At 36.1% G+C, this 17,551-nt stretch overlaps 1 protein-coding gene across 2 annotated transcripts in view; it reads right to left on the bottom strand.

Annotated features, from left to right (window-relative positions):
* LOC131427867 (uncharacterized) overlaps window positions 1–17,551 on the bottom strand; it is a 184,884-nt gene that overhangs the window by 72,056 nt on the left and 95,277 nt on the right. For both annotated transcript variants that reach the window (XM_058591420.1, XM_058591421.1), the window contains exon 2: window positions 8,830–8,935. In XM_058591420.1, the coding sequence (XP_058447403.1) occupies window positions 8,830–8,928 (99 nt within the window). In that variant the 5' untranslated portion in view covers window positions 8,929–8,935. The remainder of the gene's footprint in view (window positions 1–8,829; window positions 8,936–17,551) is intronic.

The following is a 17,551-nucleotide window of genomic DNA, read 5'->3' as shown; positions in this document are numbered from 1 at the left end:
CTGGTACGACAACCGATGCTTTTGACTCAGAGGGATTGAAGCAGTGTGATGCACTCTCAAATTTGTTGCTCAATATAGCGCTCGAAGCTGCGATACGAAGACCCGGCGTACTGAGAAACCATCATGAATGAGTCTCACATGCTCCTTGGTTTTGCGGATGAAGATTGATATTATTGGTGTGGATCGTAGAGCTATGGAAGAGATTTTTGTGGCCTTCAAGAAAGAAGCTGCGAGAATAGGGTTGACGATAAATTCTACAAAGATAAAGTACATGGTAGAGAAACTCCGTAGCTGGCACACACTCACAAAACTTGCTCTACACAAGTAGTTGATACTACCTCTTACCCAATACGGCCGCGAGGCATGGTCGTTGAAGTGATACTGTGGAGAGGTTGTCGATTGCGGGGTAGACCTCGCACTCGTTGGGTGTGCGCAGCCGAAGAAGATGCATGCACAGCGAGAGTACAGAGCGACTGGAGAACGGCAGCTTTATATCGAGTATTCTGGAAATCTACTCTTCGTTTGGTCATGTTCAGGAGACGGGATGTTCATCATTAAAGTAAAGTTAAGAAGGTAAGATGGAATCTGAAAGTCAGGGAATCAAGGCAGTTTTCTGTAAGCTGCACATGTAGTAAGATTGACGAGAATCCCTGTTCCAATTTAAAAGTCTCGTTAGTTGATAGCCAAACGAACCGATTTGGGCTATATCGGTCCCCACACGGAAAAGCCAGCAATCGCAAAACAACTAAAATATTAGTTGTTTTTCTGATTTTGATTGGTTAAAATTTGGTACAACTAATCGACTATTGTTTTAACTAATCTGTCATTTTTGATTTATCGTGCTGACAGCTTAGCAACGACACCCACCAAGAATCGCACCACAAACAAGTAATGAAACGTTTCAGTTGAGCAATGCCAAACATCCTGAGCGAACAGTGAAACGTTTCAATGAGGTGTCACTCGTGCAATTCAGCAAAGACACAATCCCAGCAAAGTTACTTGTATGCATGAAAGCAAAAAAATGTCTCAGTTGTTTCAACCAATTATTCAGTTATATGAACTTAAGACGCCAATTGCAATAAATATTTTTTACTGTTAGCCTCTTCTCGGGGCAGCTAATCGTTCACTGCTTGAACAACGAAATTTTACCTAATTAACTGCTTATATCTTTATCACTAAACTCACAAAGGATATAGAAATGCACCAAAAGATTACAATTCTCAAAGGGGAACTCACCAGAAAAATGGTCACAGGGAATTTGGAAATTTTTCCTTCACTTGCAGAATGGCTCGCTGGTAAACCTAATGCTACAGATACACTTTCAAGAAAATACAAATAGTACCACTTCACTTTAGCAGCAAATTTTTAAGCGTTAAGCGGTTTTAATAACATTGACATGAACTGTCCTAGAATACATTACTCTCAGGTGAAATAAAATCATTTATACTGTAGGAATATCTATTTAACACATGGAAAACTTGTTTTACAATTAACTGATATATTCTTCTGCATACTTTCACTTACATAAAACGACCACTACGTAACTAACATAAATGACGTTCATTTACCATTGAAAATTTTCAATATGAAACGTTTCTGGTGAAATGAAGAGGTTTTTGTTCTGCGGTTTGCTGTCTTCGTTCTCCGCCAAGTGACAGCATTTGAATATGGTTATGTCAAAATCAACAGATATGTTAGTTAAATCAACAACATTTTAGTTGAAACAACCAGGGCGTGAAACAACAATTGCAATATTGTAATTTTGTGATCTGCGGGTTATCCGTCCAGTTTCGGATCAATACGTACCGACGACAGTGGTGAAAACCTGTTTCGATCCACCTAATGTTGCCTAGTAAATTTGTATGCCCATCAACTAGGAAGACCTATATTGGATGAGCATTTAAGTTGTTTTACTTATTTGTCATCGACATTTTCAATAAAAAATCACTCTATAATTTCTAGACTGAAGGTCGAAAATTTCATAGCAATTTTTAAAACCATATGACTTTTCTTAGCAGTCATAGTTTATGAAAATTGGTTTTATCATCTCAGAGAAATCGAGATGAGCTCCGTTTTTGAAATTTTTAACCACTGTTTCATGTTATCATGCCTATTATTCATGACTTCATGTGAAAAATGATTCATATTATGAGCCATAGCTCAATTCTCATGAAATTTCCATGACATAAATCATATTGCTCATGAAATCATGAGTAATAAATATCACGCCTACAAACTCTTGGCATTACATTCCTTTTGTAGAATTGGGCATTTTTGTTTCAATAGCTTTCGTAGTCGATTCCTAGCGTACAGAATCATTACATTGGCAAGTACTACGGTCCTACTGACACTTAGACACTTCCAGGGCGAAACTTGAACGTATGACAGCATTGAACTGCCGACCCAGGACTATTTGCTTTTCAGTTGTGAAAACGAAATCGGACCAAGAGGATAACGCGTAAAAATTTAGCTCGCCCATCCCAAAAATTCGTACTACTGTCACGTCAGGTTGGCAACATTGTTGGATGAGGAAACCTAGTTTGAGGAGAAATTCAAAAACAGAGGCCACACAAAGCTCGAGAGGCCAGTTGATTCAAGCGGAACTACAAGTACTCCGTTCGAGACATTGTAAGCTACCTGGGAATGACGTTCACATTCGTGCACCGAGCTAAAAAACGAGCCGGATTGTCGACTTACAAGAAACTGGAGACTTCAAATCGTGTCGAAAAGAAAATTCAATCGGCTAGAATATGATCACGAATACTGTTCTCAAAGATATATGATGCGTAGCAGATCATCTCTTCCTGTGGTTTCAAGAACGACACTTTCATGAGACAACATGAGATATCCCTTGTTTCAACCTGTTTGTTACATAAACATTCCATCTACCGAACTTTAAAGAAAGAAACACTCGTAATTTATCTTACGTGAAATAAGCTATATGACTCACGACTTTTAAAAGCCCCCTAATCCGGATTTTTTTTCTAAGAACCAAAATAGAAGTTTAAGATCCAATTTAGATGCTGACGAGCCGGTTATCAACCAAGTTCTACCGCTCCTACGTTTCTCGATTCGACCTGTAACAACAACCGTTCAGCCAAAGTATGCAAAAGTATAAAGACGAGGGTGTTTTCATTGTTTTACTTCAGCTAAGTCGTAACCAAGTTGTAAGATAACTTCTACTGTCGTGTCCGTGTTGCATGGGTTTTCCCACGCTAGGATTCCCCTTTATGTCTGAATAATAACACGTGGTTCTGCTTTACATTCTAACCCGTGTATCAAGTGGAATTGCAAAGGTGGAATATTGCAATGCACAAATGAAACTTTTGGAAAGACTTTTTTCGTGCTTATAATTAGAGCACACATTTAATCACGAAAATTATTTCAACGATCTATTTTTTTCAATTTATTTTGAACTCAAATGCTCTATTCAACTAATGTTTATTTCATGTTACCATTAGTATTATTGTTATGCGAAATTTGTAATTTCTTTCTATATGCTGCTACTGCAATGAACGCAAGGAAACTTCTGCAATAAAATGTAAAGCCGTTCTTCATATTTGGAAATCAATACCATTCCCACTAATCTTCATCGTTTGTTGTTTTGTACAATATAAACTTTTCACATACAAAGTACGAGTTAGTTTGCGCGTCGAATGTCAGATATTCGTGTGGGTATTTCACAGGTAGGTGGGAAGCAGAACAATTGAAGGTTCGACTGAACTACTTCTGGTCACAACTTGTATTGGCCGGTAGCGAAAAAGTTTCGCAATGAAATTCTTAAAGTGACACGAAAACTCGAAGCGAATTTGCTAATTTTCATTTAGTTATTTGAGTCAATGCAAAGATAGTTAATCTCACTCCAACCAATGGGTTTAATATTTGAAATATATAGTGGCACTGAGATGGTTGAGAGTAGAGCTTAAAATTGTCACGCATTTTCAATGAAAAAATCCATTCCAACTGCCTCATATTCCTTATTTGACAGTCTCATTCGTAAATGAAACCAGCAGGGATGCCAAACCGTAAAGAAATAAACCATTGATTTTACAAAATAAACAATTATTTCACAATTAGATCTATGGGTTACAATACATTTTATTGTAAGTTGACAATTTTTTTTTCATTTCCAACGATTCAATATATTGTTTCTACGATTCACAATTGAATTTATTGTACACGTGGTCTTTCAAACAACATACAAACTGTACATTTGATTGTTTTCCAAGAGAACATGTATGAGAAAATTTTATGATTTAAATTATTACGATACTTAACAACCTATACATTCTATTGTAAAAAGCATGTTCACAATTAATTAAATAGTGTATAACAATACTTTAAAATATATTTCAATGATCAAAGCAAAATTGTGGAAGGTTTTGTAAAAACAAATCGTATTGTTTTTCTACAATATTTTTTATTCGGGAATGTCTTTACTGGAATTTAATTTCGTTGTTTTATACTGGTATGACGATTTTGAACCCTTTGTTTCAAAATTATTAAAAAAAAACTGAGAAGTTTATTCAAACAAAACTGAGAGCAGTGAATTTTTCAACTACGACCCGCACGTGCGGAGCGTACCGCAGCACAATTCGCTCGGATACGGGCTTAAAAGGCTATCCGCATTATGCCGATCCGACCGATCCGAGCTCTCCGGCGTTGACTTTTTTTCTGCTTCATCTATGGCTGAGCTACACATGCATTCTTTCATTGCTCGAAAACAAAATCACATATTTTCAATATGTGAAAAAAAATATTTGAAGAGTGACGAAAGTTTAATAATTTGCGATTTGGCGGAAAATTACGCCTTCGTTATTCAAAACGCCATAACTGGCTTTCATTGGAACAATGACCAAGAAACTATATTCCCCATTGTCTTCTATTATAAAATAAACAGCAAAACCGATCATAAAACATTAGTAATTATTTATGATTGCATAAATGACGCAATAGCTGTGTATGTTTTTCTCGAAGCTCTTAATCAATATTTTTCACAATGCTATCCACATATACGCAAGTGCATCTATTTTTCTGACGGCGCTCCTCCGCAATTCAAAAATGTAAACACTGTGAATAGTTTTCATCACGAGCATGATTTTCTACGTTTTGCACAGTGGAATTTCCACGCGACAGCTCATTTAAAAGGGCCATGCGACGGTGCTGGAGGAACTATCAAAAGCATGGCACGTCGCGCAAGTTTACAAATGATCAATGAATTGCGCTGCTGTACGCTCCGCGCGTGCGGGTCGTACTTGAAAAATTCACTGCTCCGAAAGTATTGATCTTTCCACTCTGAAACTTTGCCAAGATTGAGTTAAACCCCTAAAGTTTCTTTGTTCAACAATAAAAAAAAGGCTAAAGTTTGAAATTTTTTTATTTGTTTATTAATTTTTAAATTTTTTCATTATATTAACTTTAAAGGTTGTTTTACGGTATCGCCTATTTGAAAGCTAAGTAAAAGACGCACATTTCATGTCTTGGACAAATTTTTGTATCTTTATTAGATTTTACAGTATAGGCTGTTGAAAAAAGGCTCTTTTTCGAAAACGCGAAATTTCAAAAAATCATATCTCGAAAATTTCACGTACCATATAGAAATAAAAAAATACGTGTCGAATATTTTCGAGTTCTTTACCGAAAAAAAAAGTTAGATGAAAAAATTTTTTGAGTGGCTGATTTTGCGTGGAATGCCCCATATAGAAAATTTGAAAATCTACAAAATCTGGTTCGTTAGAGTGTCGGTCGAAATGAGAAAAATCTGGCTAATGCCAGATAAATCTGGAATATTGGAAACTTTGGACACCACAAACAACCATCTCTACGGCATTATCGAACCGCATCGAGTTGTCTATTCATCGAGTGGATGACTAAGGTAAATATTCAATCCATCCGCTCTGCATGAAAGCAGGCGTTGACTGAGTAAAACATGTGACAGAGATTCCGTTTTGTGCGAAAGTTCATACTGCGCAGAATGGTGGGGTATTTTCTCATACATGACGCGATGTCTCTCTATACCGACCGTAGCAGAACTGTTAATGAATTTAATGAGAGGTGTGAAGTAACGATCAAAACCGTCGGTCGTGTTAGAAGAAACGAGAGGAAGACATCGTTATGGTTCGTGAAAACATTGATCATTTAATACCGATTTTTCAAACATTGAAATACTAAAACGACGTGGCAATACATATTAAAATAAAATGTTTTCGATTCGATTGGTAGGTTAAATATATACATTCATCAACAAATGATCAACAAAGAGTTCCAAAATTATGACAGAATGACAAACATCTTTGACTATAGCTCCTTGACGCATTGAGTTGTTTATCAAATCAAGGTCATTAAAGACCAATTTCATGGTGAACCAAAATTCCGGAGTTGTATCAACACAAAAAAAATATGAAGTTCCATATTAAAATACTAATAATAATAAAATCGAAAAATTGCATTTTTTAATTGAATGTTTTGAGTTTAATTCAGTTTAATTGGCTTTGAAAGCCAATGACCGTTGCATCATTTCTACCCAACTGATCAGAGTTTGTAGATCACTAGTATGCATTACATGAAGTTTTCTGTTCATACAAGCAATAAATAGTCTAACTTTGACAAGACAAATGATTTGAGCTATGATCTTTGCCATAGAAATGTGTCGATTGCATACGTCATTTAAGGTAGTCCCAAAAGTATCAAAAATAGAAGAAGACTTGAAGTATAGTAGAACCAATCTTTTTGTTAAAAATAATTCTTGAACCGAACTTTTTCAGCTCCATCTTCCTCCAGAAGGCGGTATTGGTTCATACCCAAGTAGCAAACATTGTTCTAGCATTGTATTTCTTCACTCTTCTCGCAACGATTGTGCGATTGAACAAGCGCATTTTGCATGTATAATGTGCAACAAGTTTGTTGTTTGATATGTTTCATAGCAGTAGTTTATTTCGCACAAATGCCGGCAAGAACTCTCCAGAATTCCAGTTGCTCTTCGTGAAAGCACCGGTTCAACCATACAATTTATTTAACTGATATGAAATCATTACTTAATTTGGTCTTGTAGTGTGTGACATTTTCATTGTCGAATTTTGTTGCGGTGACCAGTTGGCGACCAAAAACAGTTAATGCAAACATGTCATAAGAGGTTAGGTTACCGAAAAATTACGGCGGATTTATTGTAACTTATGTCGTTTTTCATTGATTCCACTCGCTCGGTGCCAGTGTGGAAAAGAAAACGGGTGCAAAATAATTGCCCGCGAATTGCCCCGAAAGTGCATTTTTTTCGTGCGGTGCAAATCAATGAAACACAGTGCACCGGTTTTGATTGCCCGACTGCACGAAAAGTGCACGAATAGAGCAAAACACTCCACGAGTGTTCTCAATGAAAAACGACATTAGTATGATGAGAAGTGAATTCGTAACATTATTTTGACTTTATTGTCACCATCATAATCCGACTTGTTTCGTTGTGTCGATCATGCGACCATTATGCAGCATTGGATTTATTTATTTTTTTCCGAATAAGTTACAGGTGCTACTTGAGTATATAGTTTGTCAAAATCGGCCTTTAGAACGAGCCGCGCACCCGATCCGTACCCGAATATCTCGTGATATTTACTCGTGTACGACCTCAACCGGACCAATGTTTTTCCTAATCCGGATTAATTTACGGGTTACATATCGAATTCGAATACCTGAAACCCATTCAAATTTCAAAACCCGATCCGCATCCGTTTGCAAAGAAAAAATCGCCATCCGTACCCGACAAACTATTTTTCTTGTCAACCCAAACCTGATCCCCACCCCTCTATCACCGACTGCCTGATAGAGAGTCGTACCCGTTTCTATCAGGCATCAATACGTTGCGAGATGTGCACTTTTAGGGAAAATCGGATACTTCTAGTACATCAAAAGCTGTCAACATGTATTTGTAAGGGGAAAGAAATATAGTCATCAAAAGCTGTCAACATGTATTTGTAAGGGGAAAGAAATATAGTCAGTGTCCTTAACATGGGGTGTTTTCGGTATCATATTGATTACAAGTTGGTTTTGTTTCAACAAAAAAGTCGAACATAAAAATTTAACATTACATAATTAGGAAAGCCACTAAGTTGTTACCGAGTTAAGCTACAGAAATATCGCAAATTTGATCTGAATACCCTACGTTAAGGACAATGACTATATAACACTGGTGGCGTGGACTACTCTGATTTTGAACTTTCAAACAGAAATATTCTAGTATCAAGCGTAATACCTCAAAAAGTTGTTACCGTTTTCACATCATTTGTTACTGTGACTAATAGTGGAACTTTCACTCAACATTGCCGAGCAACGCGGGATATTAGCCTAGACGCGGGATTTTAAATAGCTAAAATTAATGCTAAACGCATTTTTTCTTTTTTATTCACCCATATAATTCTCCTTCCCAATTTCGAAATGACCAACGTCGCCGAACGAATTTGTAATTAGGGCGCAATGAAATATTTTACTTTAAAACCGTAGCAAGTAAAATTCTCAGACGAAAAAATTAACAGAGATTATGCTGCTAACTTTTCTTGCCTCGATTCTCTACATGTGGTCGGGCCGAAAACGAAAGTAAAATATCAAACAGTCAAAATAGTCTTTCACCGGTGGTACTGACATGTGTCTTTAGATTACTGACAAGGGTATCCTGACCCGTTGACGGAACGTTGTGATAAAAGTGTTCGTATGGTAGGTAGGTAGGTATATCTCAGTTTCTGTTTGCAAGTAACAGTAAAATATTCTCAGATATTATTTATCGTGAAACTTCGCAGAGTTCATATGATCTGTTTAGATCCAGATGGCGCAAAATTCACTCACCTGTAAAATCCGCAAATCAGTGTACGGCTCGGCTGATATCTGTTGACTGACATACAGAAGCGTTGTCACGAGTGACCACATCCACAAGGTGGCCTTCATGTTGTTTCTGAAAAGAAGATATATTTGATAGATGCAGTAACGTACGTAGAACTGAGTGAAATGGAGGAAAGATGTTGGTGGAAAGATTAATTAATCGCTGTGACCTGCCCAGATTACACGCAATAATTAAATAATAAACAAGCCCAGTAACCCTAGGCGGTGTCCTCTGTCATGCGGAGAGATTATTTGGTTCGGCGAAGGTATATGCTTCTGTCAGGTGAATCGTTACGCTAGTCAACGGTCAAATGTTATGCTTGTGATACGAGTGGGCTTTGAAGTTATTTGAGACAGAGGCCTGATAAAGAGTAAGGACATTCAGCAATGTGTCGTTAAGTTATCGATCACTAATCAGTTTTCATAACGTTTTATTTTTGACTCATAACAGCTGTAAAAGTCGATCTTTTGGGTAAACGCAAAAGTTTTAACTTTTTTCGCAATATTTTCATTTTGAACCTGTTATTGAAACCAACATTTGACGTTAGAATGATTAGTGCTTTCCTTGCAGTGAAGAAGTTACAGCTGAAACAATTTATAGGCATTTGCTAAACTTCAAGTTTGTGACTTTGATTCTAAAGCAATAAATTTCCTCAGAGTAACCCTATCGAGTTATCAGGCATGAAATTCTAAGCACTCATATTTTTATTGAATTGTATAATTTGATATATATATATATATATATATATATATATATATATATATATATATATATATATATATATATATATATATATATATATATATATATATATATATATATATATATATATATATATATATATATACATATATATATATATATATATATATATATATATATATATATATATATATATATATATATATAAGTTAAACGCGATACTCCCCAACCAAACTTAACCGGACAACCGATAGAAGCTCCAAGCAATACAGCGAAGTCAGCAACACCGAAGTGGAACGCCAACGAACTCAACCCAACACCGTACGTGACCGGAGGACCATCGTTGCTAGCCGTCAAATCAGCAGTTTAGGGACAAAGACAGGGCTCTTCGATGTATCGAACATTTCATAAAATAAATCAGTTCTAATTTAGACTTCGATCAATACGTTTGGCTTTTTAAAAACCCTCTTAACGAATTTGAAAACTTAATTGGCGCAGTCGTGCGGATTTTACCGAATAGTTTTTAAACCGCAATCGAGCATTCACGAGTGAATATTGTGAATTTGTGTTTAAAAACCGGGAAAATTCGTGAACCAAGAAATCCCATCCGCGAGTGAATATCGCAATCCAGAACTCATCTAAGATCGCGAACGAACATCGTGAAATCAAAGGTAAGTCTGCATTTTTATATCTTTAAATAATTTAAAAAGTGAATAATTGAAGAAACAAAAGTGAATAATTTAAGAAACAAAAAGTGCATAATTTAATAAATTTTACAATGGAATACCAAAACCAAATTGGCGAGCTGCGTCGTCTGTTAAACGAAAAAGACGAGCAAATTGCACAGCTTCAAGTGGAAGCAATCGGCGCTGCAGAAGCAGTACTCGCTGCTCAAGCGAGCGCTGCTGCGCAAAACCAAGTACCGCGTGTAGAAGAAATATTAAAATCCCTCCAAACGCCTCAAATTATCAAAGATTTGCCATCGTTTGATGGCAACCCCATAAAATTACATACATTTTTAAAGTCAATAGATCAATTGCTACCGATCATTGACAACGCTAGAGGAACTGCAATCTACAATGTCTGGTTGCAGGCTATTCGAAGTAAAATCCAAGGCGAGGCCGATAGCGTGCTAGAGCTATACGGAACAAACCTCGATTGGAACGAAATTAAAAATAATTTAATCACGCATTATAGCGATAGGCGCGACGAAGTATGTTTGAGCCGAGACCTATATCGCCTCGAACAAACAACGACAGTAGAAGACTTTTACGGAAAAGTCTCCCACATTATTTCACTACTAATCAATTTACTTAACCTGAACACGGTAAACGAACAGGTAAAGTTAGCAAAAATCAAACTATATCAGGATATGGGCCTTAAAGTTTTCTTAGGAGGATTAAAAGAGCCCCTAGGACCGATAATACGAGCACAAACACCGTCAACACTAAAAGACGCTCTAAGACTTTGTTTAGAAGAAGCAAACTATCACCACGCAAGAAATCCAAACAGGCAGAACCAATTAATAATACCACCTCCAATTCCAAATAAACTAGTTCAACACCCTGTTCAAAAGTATCCAATGCAAAATCGCGCACCATTTCCACGATTTCCATATAAGCCATTAACCCCAGCTCAAGGAAATCCAATTCATACACACAAACCGAACCCGTTTCACCTTAACCCTTTCCATAACCAAACCAAGAACCCTACAAATCCGCCTCCGTTCAACTTCCCCAGACAGCACTATTCAATACCGCATTCATTTAACATGCCACAACAACAACGTCCCATACAAAATGTGTTTGCTCCGCGATTTTTACCACAACCAAAACAAGTCCCGATGGAAGTCGACCACTCCATCAGGTCCAGTAAATTGAACTATATGAACAGACCCAACTATCATATAGAGCATGATACATATAACTACGACGACGACTATGATTATTATTATTATCACTATCCCGAGTCTGAAATAAGCAACAATTATCAACCTATAGAAAGCAATTCAAACGAGCACGTCGTTGATACACCCGAACTGGTAGCAGAAAACGATTCCGAAACAAAACCAAACGAAACAGCTCCAGTCGATGATTTAAATTTTCAACTGGCCGGCGGTCCATCGAGCCAGACATGAACAATTTTATTCCGTATATCACCGTTTCAACAAACAAAGGTGAACTTAAATTTTTAATCGACTCTGGGAGCAACCGTAACTATATTTCAGAAAAACATGTAAATTTACAAAATTGCAGGTACACAACACCCACTACCGTAAGAAATGTAAGAGGCACACATACAGTTAACCAATTCATAGAATTGAACCCTTTCCATACAATTCCTGATACAAAAAAGCAAATATTCCTTATTTTTGATTTTCACCCATTTTTTGATGGGCTAATAGGATATGAATCTCTCAAAAATCTCAAAGCAAATATTATTACTAGTAACAACGAACTACAATTCCCTCGAGGAACAATCAAAATGAAACGTAAGTATCCTGATAGAATATCTCTACATCTGAATGCACACGAAACGAAATTTACCAAAATTCCTACAAAGGTAAAAGGCGAATTTCTTTTAGAAAATGACTTGGAAGTTAACTCACACGTCACAATTCACTCTGGATTATACTCAGCAGTAGACTCTCATGTTATAATGCCTATTATGAATCATTCTTCTGAACCATGTAGCGTCTCAATTAGCAACGATATCCTCAAACCAGAAATTAATAACTTTGAAACCATTACGTTAGAGTCAAACAAATCCAAGATTAAGCAAACAAAATCTATATACGATCAACTTAGGACAGAGCATCTTAATGATGATGAAAAAAGGAAACTACTTAAATTAATTTCTCAACACGAAAATATTTTCTTTACGGAAGGCTCAAAACTTTCTTTCACGAGCGCAATAAAACATAATATTAAAACAAAGGATGAAGCACCAGTACATGCCAAGTCCTATAGGTACCCATACTGTCACCGTGAAGAGGTTCAAAGACAAATTTTAAAACTACTCGATCAAGGAATTATCCGTCATTCGGATAGCCCTTGGACTTCCCCGGTATGGATAGTACCAAAAAAATTAGATGCCTCCGGCAAACAAAAATGGCGACTCGTAATCGACTACCGCAAACTAAACGAGAAAACGATTGATGATCGTCATCCGATACCGAACATCACTGATATCCTAGACAAACTAGGAAAGAGTATGTATTTTTCCACGCTCGATCTCGCATCTGGGTTTCACCAGGTAGAGGTAGAAGAAAAAGACATCCCAAAAACAGCATTTAGTGTCGAAAATGGGCACTATGAATTTTTAAGGATGCCCTTTGGGTTAAAGAACGCACCATCAACTTTTCAACGTGTGATGGACAATGTTCTTCGCGAGCATATAGGTGTTATCTGTCTAGTGTATATGGATGACATCATTGTCTTTTCCACAAGCCTTACAGAGCACATGGACAGTTTAGCAAAAATTTTCAAAACTTTGCAAAAACACAATCTCAAAGTACAATTGGACAAGAGTGAGTTCTTACAGAAAGAGGTTGCTTTCTTAGGCCACATTGTCACACCGGAAGGTTGCAAACCGAATCCGGACAAAATCAAAATCATTCAAGAATGGCCATTACCTTCGAATGAAAAAGAGTTGCGCGGTTTCCTAGGAATTCTAGGGTATTATCGTAAATTCATTAGAGACTTCGCAAAAATTGCGAAACCACTCACTAATGCTCTAAGAAAAGGAGAAACAATTTCTCACTCAGAAGAATTTGTCAACGCCTTCGAACACTGTAAAACAATACTAACAGGAAGTAACATTTTACAGTATCCCGATTTTTCTAAACAATTCATTTTGACTACGGACGCCAGCAATTTTGCAATTGGCGCTGTACTCTCTCAAGGGACTGTCGGAAGCGATAAACCAATAGCTTTTGCCTCCCGAACCCTTAATAAGTCAGAAGAAAAATACTCGGCTATAGAGAAAGAGCTCTTAGCCGTAGTTTGGGCTTGCAAATATTTCCGTCCGTATCTCTACGGAAGGAAATTCACTCTGTACACGGATCACAAGCCACTCACATATGGTCTCAACCTGAAAGACACCAACAATAGACTTGTCCATTGGCGTCTTTCACTGAGCGAATTCGATTATGAAATACGCTACCGCCCGGGTAAGCAAAACGTAGTCGCTGACAGCCTCTCCCGGATTCGAAATGAGCTTAATAATAATGAAAGTGCATCATCCAATATGACCGTTCATTCAGCCGACACGGATGATTCCGAGTTTATAAGTTGTACAGAACAACCGCTAAATGCCTTCAGCAACCAAATTATTCTAAAAATAGGACCCGACGAACCCGATCATTACGAAGAAATCTTTCCGAGAGTCTATCGAAGAACCATAACGAGATGTGTCTTTGGGGTACCAATAATATTTAGCATGTTTAAGGATTACATGGATTTAAAACGGACAAATTGTATTCATTGTCCAGAGAACCTCATGAACCTTATTCAGACTGTGTATAAAAATCATTTTAATAGAGCAAATCAATTCAAAGTTTATTTAACACAAAAGTTGCTAATAGACCTAAGAACCCCAGAAGAAGAAAACCTGATCATAGAGCAAACGCACGAACGTGCTCATAGAGGCATCTGGGAAAACAACGAACAAATCTCGAATAGATTTTTCTTCCCCAAGATGAAAGCGAAGATACAAGAATATATCAAACTTTGCGAAACATGTAATAAAAATAAATATGATCGCCACCCGTTTAATTTAAAAATAGGCAGTACACCTAACCCGGAAAGACCCCTAGACATAGTACACATAGATATCTTTACTGCAGAGAAAACATATTTCCTTTCAGCTATTGACAAATTTTCAAGGTTCGGATCGTTGACACACATTAAATCCCGTAACATTATAGACGTAAGAAAAGGATTGATTAAGTTTTTAAAAATACATGGTACACCACGGAAAATAGTTTGTGACAACGAACCATCCTTGAGATCAATTGAAATTAGAGGACTACTTCATCACCTCAATATTAAAGTATTCTTCACCCCTGCCAACCACAGTGAGAGTAACGGTACTGTCGAGAGATTTCACTCCACCATTGCAGAAATCTTTCGCTGTATCAAACCAACATTTAAAGAACTGAACTTAAAAGAAACCTTCTATATTGCTTGCACACAATATAACAACACAATCCATTCCGCTATTAAAATGAAACCTAGAGAAGCTTTTTATGGGCTGAAAGATTCCCAAGAAAGGCCTCTAGATACGGAAATGCTAATAGAAAGTAGAAACAAAGTCTACGATGAGATCATTTTGGCCCATGAAAAATCAAAACAAGAAAATTTACGCTATCACAATAAAAACAAAGAAAGCATTCCTGAGTTCCAACAAAATTCAACTAGATACAAGAAAGTGCAAGGAATAAAGAAAAAAACATATCCTATGTATTCACCGGTCATAGTCGCTGAAAATCAAGGTAGATTGCTGATAGACGACTCTGGGCGGGAAATACACAAAGAAAATATTAAAAGAACAAACTAACATAAATCTAATTTCAGGAAAAGAAAATATGGCTTGCGAACAATGGATTCTATTCCTATACACCACCTTCACAATCCTCATTTCATCCCATGCACAATCCATCCAGATTCATGACATTACGAACAACGCAGGAGCGTTGCTTCTTAAAAGGGGGGATGGACGAGTAATTGCAGGATACGACAGATTATTGCATGTGATCGATTTCTCACAACTTGAAATTTCAATATCTATTTTAGAAAATGTAATTAATCAAACTAAGAATTCATCAAGCAGTTTATCAGACATTCTCGAAATGAAACTCAGAGAAGTAAAATTCATTTATAGCACACTAAATTTGCAATCAAACAGATACAGGAGGTCTATCGACTTATTAGGAAGTACAATCAAGTTCATAACAGGTAATCTCGACGCAGAAGATCTGAAAATTATCAATAATAATCTAGATGAATTGCGAAAAACTGGTAATTCTATCGTTAAACAAAACAATAGACAAATCCAAATTATTTCCAAATTTGAAAACAGGCTTAACCTAGTAAACAGAGAAATCAGAAATCACCAAAGCATGTTGAACTCAATTTTAAAAATCGACGATTACATTCTGTCAGAAAACCAAAAAATATCGATAGCTTTTCAATTAGACACATTCCTAGAGAATCTAAAAGCAATAGAATATGCAATTATGTTATCAAAATTAAATATCATAAGTAAATTTCTACTTACACCAAAAGAAATACAAATCATTGTTCAAGAGTTCATAGAGCAGGGCATGAAAATTCAACACTTTGACGACGCTAGCAACTACTTAACGACCACTACATTACATAAAGGCTCAACAATCATTATATGTGTAAACATCCCCAGACTACAACCGATATCCTACGAGAAAGTTATTATTGAACCGTTATCCCGTAACAACCACTCAGTGAAGCTGACACATAACACCGTTTTGATAAACCCACAGCAGATACTAGCTATTACAGCACAATGTCGAGAAGCCAACCAAATTACGATCTGTGAAAGGAGTCAACTAATGGACATCAGCAACAATGCATGCGAAGCTCCACTACTAAGAGGCCAACCTGGGCAATGCCCGGTATCAGAAAAACCACCATCAATGAATACCAAAACGATAGCTCCAGGAACACTATTAGTGCAAACCGTTCACCAAGACGTAATCATTAATAGCACCTGCGGCATTCAACCAGAAACGTTGAAAGGAATTCATCTAGTTACGTTTCACAACTGTTCGTTATTCATCAATAATGAGCTTTTTGAGAATTACGAACTACAGTTTGATCAACCATCAATTCTTCCGCTGCAACTTACAAAAATCAGAACGTTGCACGTAGAAAGACACGTAAACCTTTCCGAACTACATAATATCCATTTAGAAAACAGACAACTCATGAAAACTATAGAGTTCAGATACCGAATCGGATCCATATCATTCGGCACCGTCATCATTCTCACGCTCATACTTTTGGCCATCGGCATCATCAAATACTGGAAATTTACAAAAACAGGAAATTGCTCGGGACGAGCAATACTTATGGGGGAAGCAGTTAAACGCGATACTCCCCAACCAAACTTAACCGGACAACCGATAGAAGCTCCAAGCAATACAGCGAAGTCAGCAACACCGAAGTGGAACGCCAACGAACTCAACCCAACACCGTACGTGACCGGAGGACCATCGTTGCTAGCCGTCAAATCAGCAGTTTAGGGACAAAGACAGGGCTCTTCGATGTATCGAACATTTCATAAAATAAATCAGTTCTAATTTAGACTTCGATCAATACGTTTGGCTTTTTAAAAACCCTCTTAACGAATTTGAAAACTTAATTTATATATATATATATATATATATATATATATATATATATATATATATATATATATATATATATATATATATATATATATATATATATATATATATTATATTTATATATATATATATATATATATATATATATATATATATATATATATATATATATATATATATAAATATATATATATATATATATATATATATATATATATATATATATATATATATATATATATATATATATATATATATTTATATTTATATATAAAGGTAACTGTATATTTAATTACACATTACTGATCTTGGACTCGTTGGAAGGGTAAATTTTAGCGAAAACCCTAATTTCTCTAGCAAAAAAGTTACTACGTGAAAATTATTTGTTGTTTAATCATTTTTTCAGTGTTTAATTGATCATTTTTTCTATCAAAAAATTGTTATTTCGGTAATACTTGTTATTTGTTTTAGTTGTAACTTCCTCGTTTTTAAAAGAGTGAATTTATACCAAATTTTGGCTTTTACGACAAGTTTAAATATTGTAAAAAATATTAAAGATGCGTTTTACTAAATAATTTTAGAAAAGCATATTCTCATTC

This window comes from Malaya genurostris, chromosome 2 (genome assembly GCF_030247185.1).
Source record: "Malaya genurostris strain Urasoe2022 chromosome 2, Malgen_1.1, whole genome shotgun sequence".
Lineage (NCBI taxonomy): Eukaryota > Metazoa > Arthropoda > Insecta > Diptera > Culicidae > Malaya > Malaya genurostris.
The sequence above is the reverse complement of the archived record's forward strand: the minus strand, read 5'-3'. Positions and strand labels throughout refer to the sequence as shown.